The 19718-nt window shown below is 34.3% G+C and overlaps 1 protein-coding gene across 1 annotated transcript; it reads left to right on the top strand.

Moving 5' to 3' along the window:
- Nucleotides 1-2778: 2778 nt before the first annotated feature.
- LOC309979012 (ras-related and estrogen-regulated growth inhibitor-like protein) lies at nucleotides 2779-11603 on the top strand (the record flags this gene model as incomplete). Its single annotated transcript, XM_082865830.1, has 5 exons — nucleotides 2779-2845; nucleotides 3951-4007; nucleotides 8326-8399; nucleotides 8892-9040; nucleotides 11321-11603. The coding sequence occupies exons 1-5, from the start codon at nucleotides 2794-2796 to the stop codon at nucleotides 11601-11603; spliced, it is 615 nt and encodes a 204-aa protein (XP_082721956.1). The 5' UTR covers nucleotides 2779-2793.
- Between the last annotated feature and the right edge of the window lie 8115 nt (nucleotides 11604-19718).

Here is a 19718-nt window from a genome sequence, read left to right as displayed (position 1 = left end):
GCATATGAGACATATAGTTTTTCTCCTTTATCTTGGCAATGTATTAAAATAGGCCACCAAGTGTCCTAATGTTCAACGAATTTGACATTTTTTGAATAAGTTCTTGTAGCTCATGATGCTTGGCTCTTTAAATACATTTCTGGATTTGATTTGCTCATATTCTTAGGACCTGGGCTCTATATTCATAAATGACATTGGTTATTTCTTTGTTCTCTGTGTGTGTGTGTATACCATTTATGTCTGGTTTAGGTTTATGATAGACACAGAAAATAATTTGGGAAGTATTTCATCTTTTCAAGATCTGGAACAGGGTAATGGAACAAAGATATTCTTTCTCCTTAGGTATTTGTTTGAATAACTCCACTCTTGTGAATCTGAAGATTTTGATGGAAATTATGCATCTACTCTAACAGAAACTATAGGGAAATGAGATTAGCTGAGAAGGGCTGGTTAATCTGACCTCAGAGAAACAAAACTAAACAGATAAAACTATAACATTCATGAATACCGATACATAACTAGTTGGGTTTTTTTTTAGTGTCACATGTCCATCTCCTATGACCAGAATCTATGAATACTTTGTTTATTGATATGTTTTTAGCAGTGAAGATTAGTGCCAAGCCCATGGTAGACATTCAATAAATTTTTGTTCATTCAGTAAATGAATAAAGTAATAAATGATTTTGCTTTGGTTGTGAATGGATGTTTCTTTAGGGAGATGTGAGAAAATTCTAGGCAGTATAATAATGTGTCTATTAGAATACTAACGTTTTAGCACCCTTTACATGAGGTCGAAAGAATATATATATTGGCACTCTGTTTCTTAGAAAAGTATGTGCATAACCATATTCTCTTTGTTCAGGTTTATAACTTCACTCTATTCTAGCCCCAGGCTGCTTTCTTAACTAGATTTACTTTGGGATACCAATGGACATAGGGAGGAAGAGGCTGTGATGAAAGAATGAAGTTGTCTTGGTTACAACACTTCATATGTTGTTTTCAATGTCATGCATGTCATGAAATGAAGTTCTTCCTTCCTACCAGTAGATATACTAAATTTCCTAAAGACATCAATCAGAAGTTTCTTAGGAAGATAAGAATAGGATTTCTCCAAAAAGAAGAAAAACATTTAATTCCATAGTGTACTAAATCAATTGTTAAACTTCCTTAAAAAAAAAACCACTCTGTTACTTTAATACAGTGGCATGGATTAAAGAGAAAACATAGCTTATTTAAAATTTTTTTATAATGTGTAATAAAAGGATAAACTCTAAGTTATTCAGATGTTACCTTGTTGATCCCACAAACTGATACACTCTCTCTTGCCTTTTTTTCTTTACAGAGTCTGTTTCTTCTTTTAGAACAGACACAACTCCCCAGTCACTTTTTCCTTCCTCTTTTCCTTCCCCAATCACTTTTTCCTTCCTCTCTCTGTAGGTCCTGATCATGTTTCAAACTTTACCTACTTTTTGAAGACCTTTCTACCCACTGACCTGCTTTCTCCAGCTCTTGATCAGAGCCCCATTTTAGCAATGATAATATTCGTTGTAATTCTGATTCCATTTTTCTCTTGGTAGACTGTAGACTCCATCAGGTCAGATAATTCATTATTTAATTGTTGACCTATCTAATTAAACCAAATATAGCTTTAACAGAGAGTGGCAATTAATCAATATTTGTTAAATAAATGCATTTTTAAGAAACATGTATTTCTGCGATAGACCCAACCTGGAAATGAAACTTCTTTACCTGGGTCTTAAAATGTAGTCCACAAAAGTTGAATTCTTCTATTTTTTTGTTGTACTCTTTTCTCAACTTTCAAATGTATACAGATACAAATGGGGAGAAAGAAAGGGAAGAAAATAATTTGGGGACTTGGAGTAGCAGGGACAGTTGACGAAAAGAAGTATAAAAGAGTGATAATTGTGCATATCAAATTTGCCTTTTTATTTCATAGCAGGAGTGAATTATGTCAGAACACACCTTCCAAATGTTCTTTTCTTTTTAAAAAAGTACTAGGTAAGGAAACATGACATGTTCCTGTTTAGTGCTATTTAAACAACATGAGGCTGATTACTTTATGGTTTTTTTCCAGAAATCTTACTGTTGTCTATTGGTATAACACTTTTTAAAAAAGAAAGAGAAAAGTTACTTTTTAAGGAAGACATTGGAAAAGTGAAACTCTGGGGTTCCCATATTTCTCCTTGAGAGCCTCAAATGACACAAAAACATGGGCTGGATATTCACGTGCATTGCTGTCAACCCTGAGCTAATCCATCCAAGAGAGCCATCCTCTCCCTTCTTTCATTTCTTTTCATGATTGAATTAACTTATTCTCCCTTGTCTTTCACAGGAGAAACCCAAGAAGATGTAGCCTCAGGTATTAATAGAAAAAGCAAAACTGATTCACTCAAAGGAAATTTACAGGAATGTTTACCCATCCTCTAAAAACTTTCTTAATGAAGAGAGATCATCTTTCTAGGTTCTAGGAGAAGGTAGATTCCAGGTACATGAAAGTAGAAGATGAGCTACACTTCTGTTAAACTCTTAACTATTGGCTTAGTAAACCTTTGTGTCTAAATAGTAAGCCCACTGTTTTTTTATGAGACATGTTCAAAACTACTCTAGGAAAATATTTTTAAAGTTATTATTGGATGGTAGGAGTATGGGGTGGAGTTGGCCTTAGGGAAGTGAGAGCAGCAATAATAAAAAGGATTTTGGAAAACACATGCTTGGCTCAAGTCAGTATATCTCCAGAAATCAGGACGGACCAAGAAGGAGCAGAAAAGCAAGATGAATGATGTGAAACTTGCTGTCTTGGGTGGTGAAGGAACGGGCAAATCTGGTAAGTGGTGTTGTTTTCTGTGGCATGGTGTAGAGTACATAAAGAGTGAGAAATATATTGACATGATATGTATTACATTATAACATATTATATGTATATAAACTTGATATAACTATATATTATTTTTAAGTAGGAGTTTTCGCTTTATAAGCAAGTAATGCAATTACCTGTATATAAAATTTATATACAGGTTGTGGAATATAACTGTTTGAAGTATTAATTTGTATCTTGTTCTACTGATGTTTGAAATTCATTGGAATAACAGGAAATCCCTCCCATCACTATCCCACCTACTTCTCACTCCAGCACACCTGCCTCCACACCTACCAGTGGCCAAACAATGCCCTTGAAAAGATTCTGCTGCCCTGAGACTAAGGGTGGAGAGAGATGCGTGGAGACCTATGAATTATTTTTTAAATGCCATTTTTTCACATTATCAAAGTGAGAAAAACTTTGGAGGGGCATGGCTTTTTAAATGCCCAGAAATGAGCAAGAGGTGCCCAGACCAGACCTTGGAAGCTATGTTTTTGTTTTGTTTTGTATTTGGTCACATTATGATGGTACTAAGCATGCCACCAATAGAACCACCGTAGCCTAATGAATCTTAACAACGGGCCAGACCCAGGAGCTGCAATAAGATAAACCAACACTAGAGGTCGTTCCTCTGTTTCCTGGATTTTGAAGTCCCTATTTCCTTAAACAATTGCAAATGCTTGAGACCGTCCTGGCCACTATTAGCATGCAGCACCATGGAGCCACAATTAATTTTATAAAGAAAATATAGAGATGTTATAGTTCTTGCATCTCATATTTAATGAGAAATCTGTCTCTGTTACAAAGGTGAGTTGTCTTACGTGTCTTTGCATTTGTAAATTACTTACGCAGTGATTTGAGTGGGCAGCACACTGAGATCACTTTCTTTCTAGCCTCCTAATTTTTATGGCTGTACAGTGGAAATTCTTAGACCAGAATTTAGTAAAGTTTTAAGGTCTTCATTAATACTTAGTAAATTTTGAGCTGAGATGCTAGATGCTTATGTACATTACTAAATTATTTGTATCCTAAAACAGATAAGACCCCAAATCCAGCTTGTTTTGTTTTGCAGCCCTTACAGTAAGGTTTCTTACCAAGCGATTTATTGGAGAATATGCTTCTAATTTTGGTAAGTCACTACTTTAGACTTTTTCACCTTAAAACTTCAGCATCATAATTAATATCAGAGAAACATTTTAATAGAATCTTCCATTTTTGCACTTTTTAAAGAATAAATTTATTTATTTATTTTTGGCTGCATTGGGTCTTTGTTGCTGCACGCAGGCTTTCTCTAGCTGCCGTCAGCGGGAGCTACACTTCGTTGCAGTGCGCGGGCTTCTCATTGCGGTGGCTTCTCTTTTTGCAGAGCATGTGCTCTAGGCGTGCGGGCTTCAGTAGTTGTGGCACTCGGGCTCAGTAGTTGTGGCTCACGGACTCTAGAGCGCAGGCTTAGTAGTTGTGGTGCACGGGCTTAGCTGTTCAGCGTCATGTGGGATCTTCCTGGACCAGGGCTCGAACCCGTGTCCCCTGAACTGGCAGGCGGATTCTTAACCACTGCACCACCAGGGAAGTCCCCCATTTTTGCACTTTTAAGCAATTTATTTATTCATGGGTTGGTTAGAAAAGCCCAAATAAGTATTTTAATTAATTGTTCTTTTATGATAAAAAGTTATCCAATTTGATGTTAAATAAAATGGATTAGAAATCCAGTTGGTTTCAGTCTAGAGGAACCTACTGCCTGTACCAAGTGTTGTAGAGCATGTGAGTGTGGATTTTTTTGTAAGCAATTTGAAACAATTTGAAATTAAAGCAACATCTGTTGAAAAATAAAGACAAATAATTATAAAAGCACAAGTAACTACAAAATAAATGCTTATTTTTATTGCAAAACCATGTGACAGTAACTGGAAAATTATGCTATGATTAAAGATCATATCATAATTAGCTAGGTTGCTTATGTAAGTTTCAGAGAAATTCTAAAACAGATGCCAGGGCACCTTGATATAATCTTAGGATCATTTCACTAACTCTACTATAAATTTCTGTTATTTTGATCAGAATTAGCATGACATATGGGAAATGCCACATTGGGGAATTAATAAGTGGGGAATTTTGCCAGAGGTTTGAATATATTTTTGGCTCAGCAATTAATCTATATAATGCTACTAATATCTTACCTGACTGAAGGTGTGGTGGGGAAAGGTTTTGTGGGTTTTTTTTAATAAGAACAAAGATTTTAAGAAATATGAGAATGGGGAGAAAGGGAAATTATTCTTTTGTTCAATAATATTTAGAGTAAGAAGAAATTATGATTGGAAGTGTTTTCATGAGAAATAAACAACAAAAATCTTTAGCATTCATTTATGATATAGCATTATTAGAGTATTTTAGAAAATAACTTTAAAGTATTTCATTCTTTCCTATGTGTAGCCCACATAGTATTTCAATCCATATGCCATTGTAAATGTTTTAGGGCAAACACTTGAAAACTGATTATAGAAAGAAGAAATATATAGGAAGAGAAATTCTTATTGTTTCATATCTCAGGTCAACAACCTCAGTCAAAAAAGGTAACACACAAACTAGGAGTCAGGCATGAGAAAATGTTCTAAAACTATAAAACAAAACATAAATAAAAGAACACCCACAAAAAGCAGTAACAGCAACAACAAAATAAAAACATCATCTTAATCTTTATAAGATGTATCAATAGATATATAGATATATCAATAGATAAATAAGCAAATGAAGTGTACACATTTCTGGCTGTTACATCTCTATTAAAAATATAAGACCTAGAGACATTCTTAAAGACAACCAAATGAGCAAAAGTTCACCACCACATGAGGGTTAATTAGCAAAAAAATGACCCCATTTGTAAATGAGGGCTAGAAGGGGAAAATAATAAAATTTTAAAAAGTTAAGAGCTGGTGACCCCTGCTGGCAGGTTTTGAGTTTTGAGAGTGGGTATTTTAAAATGTCTTGGAAGGAAAGTATATGGTTCACAGTAGTAAGCTCATAAAGTTTAGAATAAACTGTCTGAAGACATTTTAAGATTTAACGAAACACTAACAAATTTCATTAAATGTAACCTAGAAGGATTTTAAAATTCATCCCTAACCTCCTGAAGTCGGCTTTCCCAAACGTCCGCTACATTTTGCTAACCACGGGTTACAGAGTATTTACCAGAATGGGTCATGATTTTGTGTCAGTATGCAATATTGGAGAGAGGTAGGTCTTGTATTAAAGCACTGGAGGGGCAGTTACAGAAACGAAGTCCTTCGTTCATTCAACAGATATTTATTGAATACCTGTCATGTGGCAGGTACTCTTCTAGGTAGAGAGGCTATAGTAATGAACAAATATCTGAGCCTTCATAAGATTTACATTCTGGAGGGAAGGGTCAGCTAATTAAAATGCATTTATATATCTATATCTATACATATATATATCTATATATAGATATATATAAAATGTCTTATGATGATAAATGTTATGAAGGAAAGGAAAGCATAGGGGAGTGGTGTGTAGTCATTTAAAATAGGGTAGTCAGGGTAGACCTGGCTGAGATGGAGACATTTGAACAGACCTGCAGGTGATAAAAACTGAGCCATGAAGATATTTGGGCAGTTACATTCCAGGTAGAAGAAACAGTTGCCGAAGTTCAGAGGAAAGAACTTTCTGAAAAATGTGAGGAATGGTATGGAGGACTGTGTAGCTTCAGTGGAGGAATGTGGGAGACCATAGCCAAAGAGGTCTACTGAGATCATAGGGGTCATGGGAGACTAGATAACTAGGGAAATTCTCAGGCATTTTAAGAGCTTAGGTTTATCTAAGTGAGATGGAGAGCCATTGGAGAGATTTGATCAGGCAAGTGACATGATCTGGCTACAAATTGGCTTTTGCTCCTGGATTGAGAATAAACTGAGAGCAAGAAGGGAGTTAGGGGAGGGATAAAGCGAAGAGCTGAGTTAGGAGGTTTTCTAATAATACAGGCAAAAGTAATGATGGCTTGGACCAGAGTGTGAGCAAAGGAGGTGATGAGAGGCAGACAAATTCAAAATATTCTTTGAAGATAGAGTAAAAATGAATTTTTAATAGAATAAATATAGGATGTAAGAGAAAGAAAGAATCAGGGATGCCCTTGAGGCTTTTAACCTGCGAGACTAGTTATGGATATGTCATTTAATGAAATGGAAACTTGTGGGATATGCAGTCTTTGCGGGGAGATCAGAGGTTCCATTTTAAGCATGTTAAGGTTGAGATGTCTATCAGGTATCTAATTGGAGGCTCCCAGTGGTGGTAGATGTCTAGAGTCCAGGGAAGAGGTCCAGACTACAGAAATGGGTTTATCAGCAATAATTGTTACATAAAGACTCTGACTGGATGAGATTAGCAAGGGAGTAAGTGTAGATAGAGAAGAAATCCATAAACTAGAATCACAGTTGGAGTGAGAGAAGATATTGTGGGACAGATAAAAAAGCTTAATACAAAGCAATATGGAATAAAGAAAAAACCCAGGAGTGTATGTTGCCTTGAAAGCCATGTGAAAAAAACATTTTGAGGAGGTAGGTGTGATCAACTATACTAATACCACTGACAGGGCAGGTAAGATCAAGAACTTTTCACTGAGTCTAAAACCATAACCCTGATAAGAACAGTTTTAGTCAAGTAATTGGAGTTAAAGCCTGATTGTAATAATTTGAAGGTCATGGAAGGAGAGGATTTGGACACAGGGAGTATAGATATTTACCAAAAGGCCAGCAGAGAAATAGAGCAATAGTTGGGATCCAAAGGGTTGTTATGTTAGGAGAAATTCAGTTGCTAGTAATGATATAATAAAGAGGAAAATTTTATGATGCAGAAGAAAGAGGTAGAATTGTTGGAGCCATGTCTTTCAGCAGGTCAGAGGAAATAGTAACTAGCTCGTAGTGAATAGACTGGCCTTAGATAGAAACACAGGTAATTCATCCATAGTAATAGAATGGAAGATAAGTACATAGGCAGAAAAACATGTAGGTGAATAGATATAGTGGTAAAGTTCATTTGTAAGAAATATACATTAGCAAATATATGGTTTTTTGACCACTAGCAATAAAGAAAAGCTACTGTAGTACTCAACTAAAATATGACTGGTTGACTTTGCAGGACTGTGATCCAAATATAAGGTCTTTTTTTTTTTTTTTTTTTCGGTACGCGGGCCTCTCACTGCTGTGGCCTCTCCCGTTGCGGAGCACAGGCTCCGGTCGCGCAGGCCCAGCGGCCATGGCTCACGGGCTCAGCCGCTCCGCGGCATGTGGGATCTTCCCGGACCGGAGCACGAACCCGCGTCCCCTGCATCGGCAGGTGGACTCTCAACCACTGCGCCACCAGGGAAGCCCTATAAGACCATTTTTTAAACTCTGGAGGATTTCCATACTGACAATGAGTGTATGCATATTTTTCAGAATCTATCTATAAAAAGCATTTGTATTTGGAAGGGAAGCAATTGAATCTAGAAATATACGACTCTTGTTCTCAGGTAAGTAAAACAAAATATGTTTTCAATTATGATTTGAAGAAGATATCCCTCAAATCTTTTTAGCTAAACCTTATCAATACTGGGTTTTTTTTTTTTTTTACTGATTTAAATCTAGTACCAAAAATCAATACATATTCCATTTACTAATAAGGATAGAAAATATCATCTCTTTTCAAACATATATGTGGATATTGATTTTAAATGGAATTATTAGGGCTTATCAAATTATCAGAAAAAGAGTTTTTTTAGAAAAAAGGTATCAAATGAGATGGATATAACTTTATTATAGCTCTTTATTTTTTAAAATTTAATCACTTTTGTTTAAAGAAAGAGGATGATAAAAAAGAAACAGAGACTACATTTTAGAAAATATCAGTATTTGGCTTGCTGAATTCTCTTCCAGGTGAAATGGGTCTCCATTAATTAACTGTCTAACGGATAAAATACAGGGATCAGATCCCACCACTTTCAATGTGCTTGGTTTATTTTCAGCCACAGAAAGCAAAATTTTCCCTTACAAGTGAGCTGCGTTGGGCAGATGGGTTTATTATTGTGTATGACATCAGTGACACGTCTTCGTTTGCTTTTGCAAAAGCACTAATCTACAGAATTCGGGAGCCACAGACTAGTCATTGTAAAAGGTGAGGTATTTTTCTTTCCTCTCTCCTTTCTTTTTAGTAAATCATCATAGAGCTGTAAGCATCATTAGGAAGAGTTTAATACAGGCTTCCAATTACAAAATTTAACAGCCCTGAACGATCCACCTTCCATTCCACAGGAGTTACACATGTAGTAAAAGGAATAAGATGAGAATACTTTATATCCTGGCTGACATAAACAGTTACTTGCCCTGAGTAAATGGCTATTTTACAAGACAGCTTCTATTGTTAACATGACATTCACTTGCAAAATAATGGTCCTCTGTACACAGATAGTTCCCTTTCCACCTTTCTTTTTCATTCCCACAAAAAATGTGAAGGATACTAAATAAATCCAGATTTATTACACTTGGCATCCAATTCCTAGTCATTGAGCTGTTCAATCAGTCAAAGCAAAATAGACTGAATAATCAAACTGTTACAGATTCTAAGTATGAGAGTACCTTTTTCTCCATTTCATCTCCTAAAACAAAGAGCTGATCAACGACTCCCGATTGATAATGTCTTGACACAAGTGACTATGAAGGAAAAACATAACTGTGCCTTAAACTAATTTTGCATTAGTAGTTATAAATTTAAAACTATGAATTTCCCATTTTAGTTTTCCTTTTTTTTATTGTTTTAGACTTTCCATTTAAAATATTTATTTTTGTTTAACCTGCTGGTATAAGGGATTCTTTGTGCTCGTAACCAGATTTGCCCTTAAAATCTAAAATAGCATTCTAATCTGGGAAGCAAAAAAGCACAATATTATACCTGAAAATTGGTACCTGTGCTTTTTATATCTATTTTAAATGCCTACTATCAAGAAATCATCAGATAATAATTGATAAGTTATATTTCCCTACAGTCATTTGATCTAAATTCTTGTTTATATCTGATTGACCTTGGGTAAACCCTTTAATCTCTAGACCTCCTTTTTCTGACTATAAAACTGATAGAAACACGGTAGGGGAAAAGAATGTGATTTTACTAAGGTACCTCATAGCTCTGATTTCCTATAATATTATTGATTTTGAGGGACCTCCATTGTTTCAAGTGTTAAATGCCTTATATTTAAGCACCATAACTTAGGTAAGGGAAAGTAATTAAAACTACTTTCTATTCTAACAAATCAAAAGAATCACTCACGAATAGGCAAAAAAAGTATAATTAAAAAATCCCTATATTTGACATTTTTCAGACAAACTTTTTAATATATTGACCAAATAAATTTTGAGTTTTTCCAGTTCTCAATCTCTAGGTAAACTAGAGTCTCTAATTGGTAGATAAAAAGCAAAATTATGGCATTGTTTTATAAAATTACATCTGATATTTGTGATTCACCCTTCAAAATATTTCATTTATTCTTCTCCATTAATTCTTCACAATAATTTTCTGAACTCTATAGAAAAAGATACTCTTAGTGACTTCAAAATCCAACACATACAATGCTTTTTCCCTTATGGCTCACACTGTCATGTGAATGAAACCAGCCTGAAGACTGTTTTCATTTTCCCATTTCTTCCCTATAGGCGATATCTTGGCAGAGTTCCATGCCATTTAAGACCTAGTAGCCTTACTCTATTCTTCAAATGGAACTCTGCTTTAGGAATGTTACACTGTAACTGAGGAGATTATATTGATATTTGCCAAAGACATTACTTTACCAAAGCGATATATTTCTTCAATAAACAGAAAAATTGTACAAGGTCACGAGACTGTAAAATTTTCTTTAAAGTATGCTGTAATGAATATTAACAAACAGCAACAAGTATTGAATTAGTAAAGAGGCATTAGTTAGTCCTTCTTTTTCAGTTGATAAGGAAATGAAAGATCATACTTAGTAAGCACATTTTATTGCCTGGCACTGGGCTAGATTTTTATACACATCTTCATTTAACCTCTGTGAGCATTCTGTGTGACGAGGACTATTTTACCTTTTTTTTGTTTTGTTTTGTTTTACATACAAGGGAATTGAAAGTGGAAAATGTTACAATCATGTCTTGTTAGTAAACAGAGCCGTAATTCCAGGAATAGGTTTGTACCACTTCAAATGTTATGCTTTAAGAGCCTTGTTGCTTCTGTGTCATTTACTACATTTTATCTAAATTAATTTTTGTAAGTAAATGAGATACACACACACATGACCACAAATAACACACATACACACACAGTATTCTTTTTTTTTGGTCCATAATTCTTTTTGATATAAACCTACTTAATAAAAAAAAAAGAGTTATTAAAACAGTCTTGCCAAAGAATTGTGTATCTGTGTTTCAGAGCTGTGGAATCAGCTGTGCTTTTGGTGGGTAACAAGCAAGATCTCTGTCATGTGCGAGAGGTTGGCTGGGAAGAAGGGCAAAAACTGGCATTGGATAACCGGTGCCAATTCTGTGAACTGTCTGCAGCAGAGCAATCTCTGGAGGTGGAAATGATGTTTATCAGAATTATCAAGGGCATCCTGACAAACTTCAAACTCAAAGAAAAGAGAAGACCCAGTGGATCTAAATCCATGGCCAAACTGATCAATAATGTATTTGGAAAGAGAAGGAAATCTGTTTAATTGACATGTGATCCTAAGGGATTTATTATATCAGAGAGTTTCAAACGTTTGTATGGTAATTAAATTTACCCTTTGTATGCAATTAAAAAATTCTCTTAGAGATATGAAATAATTGGCCATGAACCACAACTGTGTTTTCAAATATATAGTTTGCCTTCTTAGTTGTTTGTATCTTGTATATTTTGCTTCACACTTAACCTTTTCTTTATTACACAGAATAATATGAGTATAACCTATTGGTGGATTACTATATAATTTTATTAAATTACCATTCTACAGGGCTCAATTTACCTTTATTTTATATATATATCATTTTAATGAAATATATAGTTATATTCATATAGTTAATATATTATAGGGCTTAGCTTATCAATTTGTGAAATTCATGATCTATTTAATTGAAATGCATGGATTTATTTTTGAAAGTGTCTTTATAATAAACCAGTGAATTATTTGATATTACATAAATTTTACTTACAACTAAGGCCTTAAGAAGTTAAATTCCTTACCCGTAAGTGCATAGTTTACTTGGTCTGATGATGAAAAGTCTGCCTTTCCTTATTGTATGCTAAGCTAACAAGGGCAATTATCATAGAGAAATTAACTTGTACAACTAAGATACATTTTAGATTAAAAGATTAGGGGTTTTTTAAAGTTCATTTATAAATCAATACATCATAGGAAAAGAAAAAAGTAAAAACTCTTTGGTAAATATATAACCTTGAAGGCCTTATTGTCCTGAAAGAAATATTGTATTAGAAACAAACATTTTGGGCCTTCTCAGATTACATTGGGTACAATTTCCTTCAGAGGTCAACTGTCCAGCTCCTGGACTGCAGCATCCCTTCTGCTGTCCCTGTTGAGCTTGTCACCTGCTGCGTTTCAAGTTGCAACCCTAGGCCTAACTTCAACCAAATCGCTGATAAGTAAGGTTAGATTTTGGAGAAGTTAACCTGGGCATACATGCAATGCTGCGTGCACACTTGGTTAACATGTGTCAGCACTAACTAGGGGACCATGTAGAAGATCTTGAGTAGAGGGTGGTAGACTGGAGTCAGGGAGGGTGACACAGACTATTAGTCTGGGCAGGAGAGAATTAAGTCATCGACATGGTTTTGCTCATCGTGAGTCACGATCCAACATTTAGCTTTTTTGATCTGTGGAAATCTAACCTGGATGATGCACTAGAGTAAAAAGAGTGGAAGTAAGGGAACTTTGTGTGGTAGTATACAAAATAGTCCAGATGTTTATGAAGATGGGGGGGTTAGAATTGCTATGGTAGATTGGACCCAAGAACCTACCATCTGACTGTGTTCTCTGGGACGATTCAGAGGAACTTCCTTTACTAAGGAAGTGAGGAAAGCCGTGGTGAGGAGGCAAAGACAACTTAGACAAGCTTCCTAGTGACTGTGCTCCATGGGTCAGAGTTGACAGTCGGAATGCTTCCACTGAACTGCGCTCCTCAATTTAAGACAGATGATAGACTCCTGGGGCAGCAGAATCTGGATGCCAGCATTTAACCTGGTGCCTGTTTAACCTCGTAACCTGTTTACCCGTTCACTCAGCCCCCAGAGAAATAGTGCCATATCCAAGGTAGAGGCTCCATTTCTGATGCTGGTTGGTTGGAAACTTAGAAGCTATATTGAGACAAAGTCCATATTGTGGGCTCAAGCATTGCTCCCATCCCTGCCCCCAAGGCCACTGGGTCCATTACATATAAGCACAAAGGTAGTCAAGAAAAAAGGCAGGTTATCTGTAGGGCAGTTCATCTTGTCCATTTGGTTGTAAAGTGACTTCTTATTGGTGGATGCTTTCTGGTTGGCATTAAAGTGATACATAAAGATCTGTAAATATGATGCCCTCTCTGAGAGATCCATTCACGTGCTTATTCTCCAGTCCTTCTTGGCACTGTTCTTCCAGTCTTACCTCTTTACAGATACCTCTGAACAACTGGCAAAACCACTGATCACAGCCTAGGACTCTCTGCCACATTATACCTTTCTTGAGTTATGAGGTACACAGCAAAGTGTACTTCTTGAAGCTTTGGCAAATGGGATAATTTCCTTTTACCGATGAGCTTCATGATTACCTCTGGGCGGAACTGTAATGAGGCCCAGTCTTCTTTTGCCTGGCACTAACATATCAAGCTTAAGTGAGGAGTGCTTCTTATCAACTAGGAATATTCAGATTAGATTGCTTTGTAAATGAGAAATAAACTTTTATTGTGTAGTTATTCTAGTAAATTCAGTTATATACTTTTTTGATCAACTATTTATAGCAATTTTATTAATCTTTTACGATATTAATCTTGACTATGTAAGTATATGTACATATATATCAGCTTAAGCATTTATACTTTAATCTTTTTTTGGTTTTATTTTGTTCTTATTATTTGTCTGAATAATCTTAGAGATTTGGTCTTCATTCTTTAAAATTCTTTTCCTAGTTAAAGAAAGATTCTTCTGGGATGATTTTGTATTAAAAATAACATATTTATCCATGTTATATGGAAGAACTCTACTGTCAAAATGGTATGAAAATTCTTTCATAGCTTAATCTATGATTTAATCTTAATCATAGCTTAATCTTAATTTCATAGCATATGTATCTGTGATGAGTCAGAGTTCAAAATTTCTCTGGTAAGCATACTACTCATATTTGTATATATTAAATTTTTTTCCTTTATTATACCCTGATTTTTTAGCAAGATGATCTGATATGACACATCTTGTTGTAAGGAGTCTATGGAACAAAGGAATAAGAACAAGCATTCTCACCAAAAAGAAAAAAAAGATAACTATGTGAGGTGATAGATGTGTTAGTTAACTTAATTGTGGTAATCATTTCACACTCTATACATATAAGAAATCATTATGTTGTACACTTTAAATAAATTGAAAATTTATTTGTCAGTTATACCTCATTAAAGCTGAAAAAATTGTTTTACATTAAAAAAAGAATTTATATCTTAAAAATAGTTTCTGTGAGGCAATCTTAGAAATGAACCACTGATTATTTTTCATAGTGATATTTAAAAGTCCTGGGTTAATTTCCCCTTTTATAATGTGACAGTTATAAAACATGTCCACACATTTTTTGATACTTCTCCAATTAAAATGTTGAGTCAGATTCTCCTCCCCTTGATTATGGATCATCCATGTTGACTCTCTTTTAACACATGGGATGAGGTGGAAGTAATGGGAAGGACTTATGAGACCAGGTTGGAAAGAGCTCGAGCACCAATCTCTTCCTGGGTCTCTGCATTGTTCAGAATCAGCATGGATCAACCTGGCTGCCCTGAAGACACTAGGCCAGAGATACCACATGGGGTTAGTGACCAAACAACCAACAAACAGACAAGCTAATCTTCAGGTGATTTCAGCCTCTAAACTAGGACTACTCTAGCCAATGCCAAGTAGAGCAGGGATGAGTTATCCCCATTTGCAGAATTGTGAGCCCAGTGTGAGCCTTGTTTTGTTAGGGTTAGGTTGTTATGTGGCAATAGATAACCAGAACCGATAACTCATTAAAACCCCCAGTAACTCAGCCAATATGAAATGTTTGGCTTTCTTATTGGGCAAAAACAGGGTGAAAAATGGATCTTCCAGATTCAAAAGAATTGACTACAACATAAAGTTCTCCCCGTATCAGTTTTCTTGGGAATATGATTCACATGTAAAGCAACTTGCAAAAACCTAAAAATAATAAATTTCAGTTTTCCAAAATGAGAGAAACCACATCTACTTACAGTAGAGAAACAAATACATCAACATAAGGCCATAGAATGTTGTAGGTTGAAGGTAGCAAGTGTGTCTAAATCTCAAAGATAGTTAAGCTGTAGCACTAGACTGGGAATTGCCTATGCTGCTCTAGTAAAAAAAGATGCTGTCATTCACTTTGGATGAGCTTCAGTGAGATAACACATGATGAGGGGCAACAGCTGAGGAAGGGAATGTCAAAGGGGAGGGGCCTTTAAAACGGTTTTGATTTAATACAAGGCATGCACTATTAATAAAGAAGTTGAATGATACCTATATGTTTTATAGGCTTATAAATTGGCTGTAGTAAAATATTTTACATCTTAGATCACTAGGTATTGTTTCAGCTTATTATGGGAGATATCTATCTAGAGTTGACTGAATTGTATTAATCTGAACCTAGTTTAATGATGCCTTAACATTTTTATGGGGGAATTTAATGTTTGCAATATCCATGTTCCTTCTTTGAAAGTGTGACTTATAGGTTTTTCATTTTCCTTAAATTATGAAATCCTTCAGCTAATAAAGGAAAATGATTATAGTTTGCAAAAAAGGCAAAGTCATTTAACAATCCATATAACTGTCTGTTGTAGGACTTTGCATAATAATTGTAATTTAGCTATTAGGGATTCTAAAGGCAGTTATCAGTCATACTCTACGCTTCTGGGGGAATCAGGCAAAGCCCAAATTACTTAAAGTATTTTAAATTCCCAAGGGAAAAAAAAAAGACACTATAAACTGGGAATATACTTCTTAGTGACAACATATTATTTCAAAGCAAAGAAGAAGTTCATCATAATATTCAAATGTATAAACCACCAAACATTATTTTTGTTTATTTTGGATAGAGATATAATTTGTTTATTTTTAATAATGGAACTATTAGTTCCTGTAAGGAGGGAATTAGCAGATGAAAAGTATCAGTTGCAATGTGAAATTTGACAAACATTTTAGTGATCCTGGAACAACTAAGACAGAAAGAATTAGGAAAAAACAGAAAATTGAAGAAGAGTAAGATATGGAATTATTTGCCCCATTATGTGGAAGTATGACCATGCGTTACCTCTGTAGTTTTTAGACCATTTTATAAGACTGACTATTTAACAACTCAGTTTTAGTTGTTTAGTCAACTCGGCTTTAAAAATGAGTATTAAACAACTAGATACATGAAAACATTTCAAAACACATATTAAATTAACCTGATGTTTTTTCCAGATATAAATTTACTTTCAAGGTAAGAAACTATTTAGGTTTGCAAAATTTGGGGTTATTTCTACACACAAACATATTTGGGGTTAAGATTTTGGTGTTGAGTTGGGGACAGAAAGTTTAATTCATTCAAACAATAGTTGTAAAAAAATAACCGGTTGGTTGACATTTATCAGAAGATTTTGAAGCCTTACGTAAAAGAAGTTTATATTTTATACTCATATTGTTCTCCACAACAGGAGAGGTTTTGAGCAAAACCTGCTCAAAAATAGTTTAAAAATTATGAAATTTGGTCATTCTCAATTAATATTTATTGTTGTCTTAATAACATCTTCTTGAAGATAAACATATTTGTTGGTAGACTTAAAACTGATACACACATATGGTATAGTGTATATAGATATACTGTATATCTATATTATATATCTATGTCTCTATATCTCTCTAATGATGTCCTTTTATTAAATATATTTAAACAAACTGAATTCATCTATAAGAAAGATATAAAACAACACAGCTTTAATGATTTTATTTCACCTTTACATAACCACCAGAAAGGGATCATCTATTACAGAACTTTAATATTGGACACATATTGGCATATATTATTTAATCATGGGGGTTTAAATGAGATATTGACTAGGTAAGAGGACTGAATCTGCCATTTCACAATTTTCTGTTAAAATTCAATTTTTTAAGTTGAATAATGACATTTTATAATAACACTGAAGTTTCATATAACAGAAGTCATATAACAGAAATTCAGTGTTTCACTAACTGAATTGAGAATAGAAATCAGAGATAAAATCATAGCTATCTTTGTGCTACCTTCTGGAATAAAAATGCAGTTTGCCTATATTACCCTTTTCTTAAGTCCTCGCTTCACATACGCTCTGCACAACCAGAAAAGAGACCAGCTGTCCCTTCCCTCCATGAGAGTGATTTTCTGAACCATACACCTTATCTCTTATTACTCAGGACCCACTACCAACGTCTGTCTTTCTCTAAACATGCACAGCTTGAGGAATAAGAAGAGCAATAGTGGCAAACTTTCTTAATCTGTATTGTACTCATGGATAAAGGCAAACACAGATGAGGTAGAGATTTGGTTGTTGGAAATGTTGGGGCAGGGTCTCAAAAGAGCTGTGATTTAGAATTATTCATGGATAGCATTTGTTAAAAATAGACAAAGACAAAACAATTTGTGTCATGTTATTCATTACATATCTGTTCTTCCTTGTAATGAGAAGATGGCAAGTTTGGGAACCCTCTCCACCTCCACAAAGCACAGCCAAACTCAGTCAATTCTGATTATGCATAGAAATTATGCTGAGATGGCACAACAACCAGACTTCAAGTATGAGATTTGAGAAAGCTACACTATCCCTTTCCAAAATAATGGTTGAGAGGGTGATGAAGATAAGGATAAAAATAGAAGCACCATATGTTGGCAAACCAGACCACAAAACATCTTTCCTTTTATAAGGATCAAGAAACATAAAACAGAACAGTTAAATGTCCCCCCCACCATACGTACACATTAATAATAATGGATTTTTGAAAATATTACTCAAGACAAGAATATAGAAATATTAATCTGAAATGGGAAAGTATATACCCTAAAATAATTTTTTAAATGAAGAATAAATAGAAAGTCTAGAACAGACTTCAAAATATGCATTTTAGGCAATGAAGAGTTGCATTGGCATTACAGAAAATCAGTTAAGTGACACTGATGTAAAACAAGAGGAGATTTTTAAGAATCCAAATAAGGATAAAGGAATGAATATATTAAAACATATCATAATACAATATAAATAAATATTATAGGCCTGAAGATTAGAATCTAACTTAAAATAATTATAATAAACTCAGAAATCTATAGTCCCTGCCTTCGTACAGTCCCTGCCTTCGTAATGCAAGGAGATAGGTAAAATTGTAAGTCTCAAATAGGATTCAGTGTGTTTCAGGAAAAAAAAAAAAATTACATAGTCTTGTCTCCCAGAAAGAAAAAGCAGGTAAATGGAAAATTTTAATACGGCTTAAGTTTCTTTGCAACTACATAAGTTAGTTAAGAAAAGTGAAAAGTCTAAAGAGTTTTGAGGGGAACTTTTGCAAAATTCTAGTTATAAAGACAAAAATTCTGGTTGAAATATGAAGACAAAGAATTTCAAATATGCAAGTGCTCTGAAAAATATACTCAATTAGTATTACTGGAAGATTATCAAAGTTTCAATTCCAATAAACAGAGAATAATTAAAATTAAGAGTTTAAGAACTAGAAAGCTATAGTATAAAAAATTGTGATAAGACTGATTATATGCATAGAATGATATATGTGATGTTATTTATCATCAGTGACCCTATACTGACAAGTCTTGACATCTAGGCTATGGTTAATCCGAAAAACAGACTAGTTCAGGAACACTTTGTTAAAACAGAGAAAATTTTAAACAATAACATTGTCTAAAAGTGTGGTTAAAATAATTGTGGTATGTGAACTGTATAATCACTTACTGAGTACATGCTAGGTACATAGCACAGTGCTAGATGGTTTAAATATATTTTATATAAATACATAAAGGTGCCCTGCAAAGAAGATATTGTTATCTCATTTTGCCTAACTTAGTTATATCATTTTCACACCTCAACACAGACAAAAAGATTAATCTAGTCAAAGGCTAGCTATTGGCTGAGCTGGGATTCAGAAAGGAATGTAGCTGGGTCTCTATACTGTTTTCTCTACCGCACCACACTCCCTCAATACCACTGAAAAACAGACACGCATTTAAAATCATATCTACAAATGTTTTTTAATTTGGGGGGTGATGCCTATGTTTTGATAGTAAATATGAAAGCCAGATACAAAAGTATAGGTAAGTATAATTTCATTCATGTACAAACGTATCTTTGAAAAATGATTGCCATAGAATATGCCAAATGATTATTAGCCCTTGGATAATTTTCTATCTGTGATTCCAAATTTTCTGTAAATAAACATTGATTAATTTTGTAATCAAAGGACAACTAAAGATTACTCATATTTACAAATATTGAAAGAGTCTATTGGGCTGATTTGCACAGTAAAATTTTTATATGGATCCTAAAACTCTCCTCAGTTTATTACTAATATCTACAGATTTTTATTT

This window comes from Leucopleurus acutus (assembly GCF_964270905.1).
Source record: "Leucopleurus acutus genome assembly, contig: HAP1_SCAFFOLD_810, whole genome shotgun sequence".
Classification (NCBI taxonomy): Eukaryota; Metazoa; Chordata; class Mammalia; order Artiodactyla; family Delphinidae; genus Leucopleurus; species Leucopleurus acutus.
The sequence above is the reverse complement of the archived record's forward strand: the minus strand, read 5'-3'. Positions and strand labels throughout refer to the sequence as shown.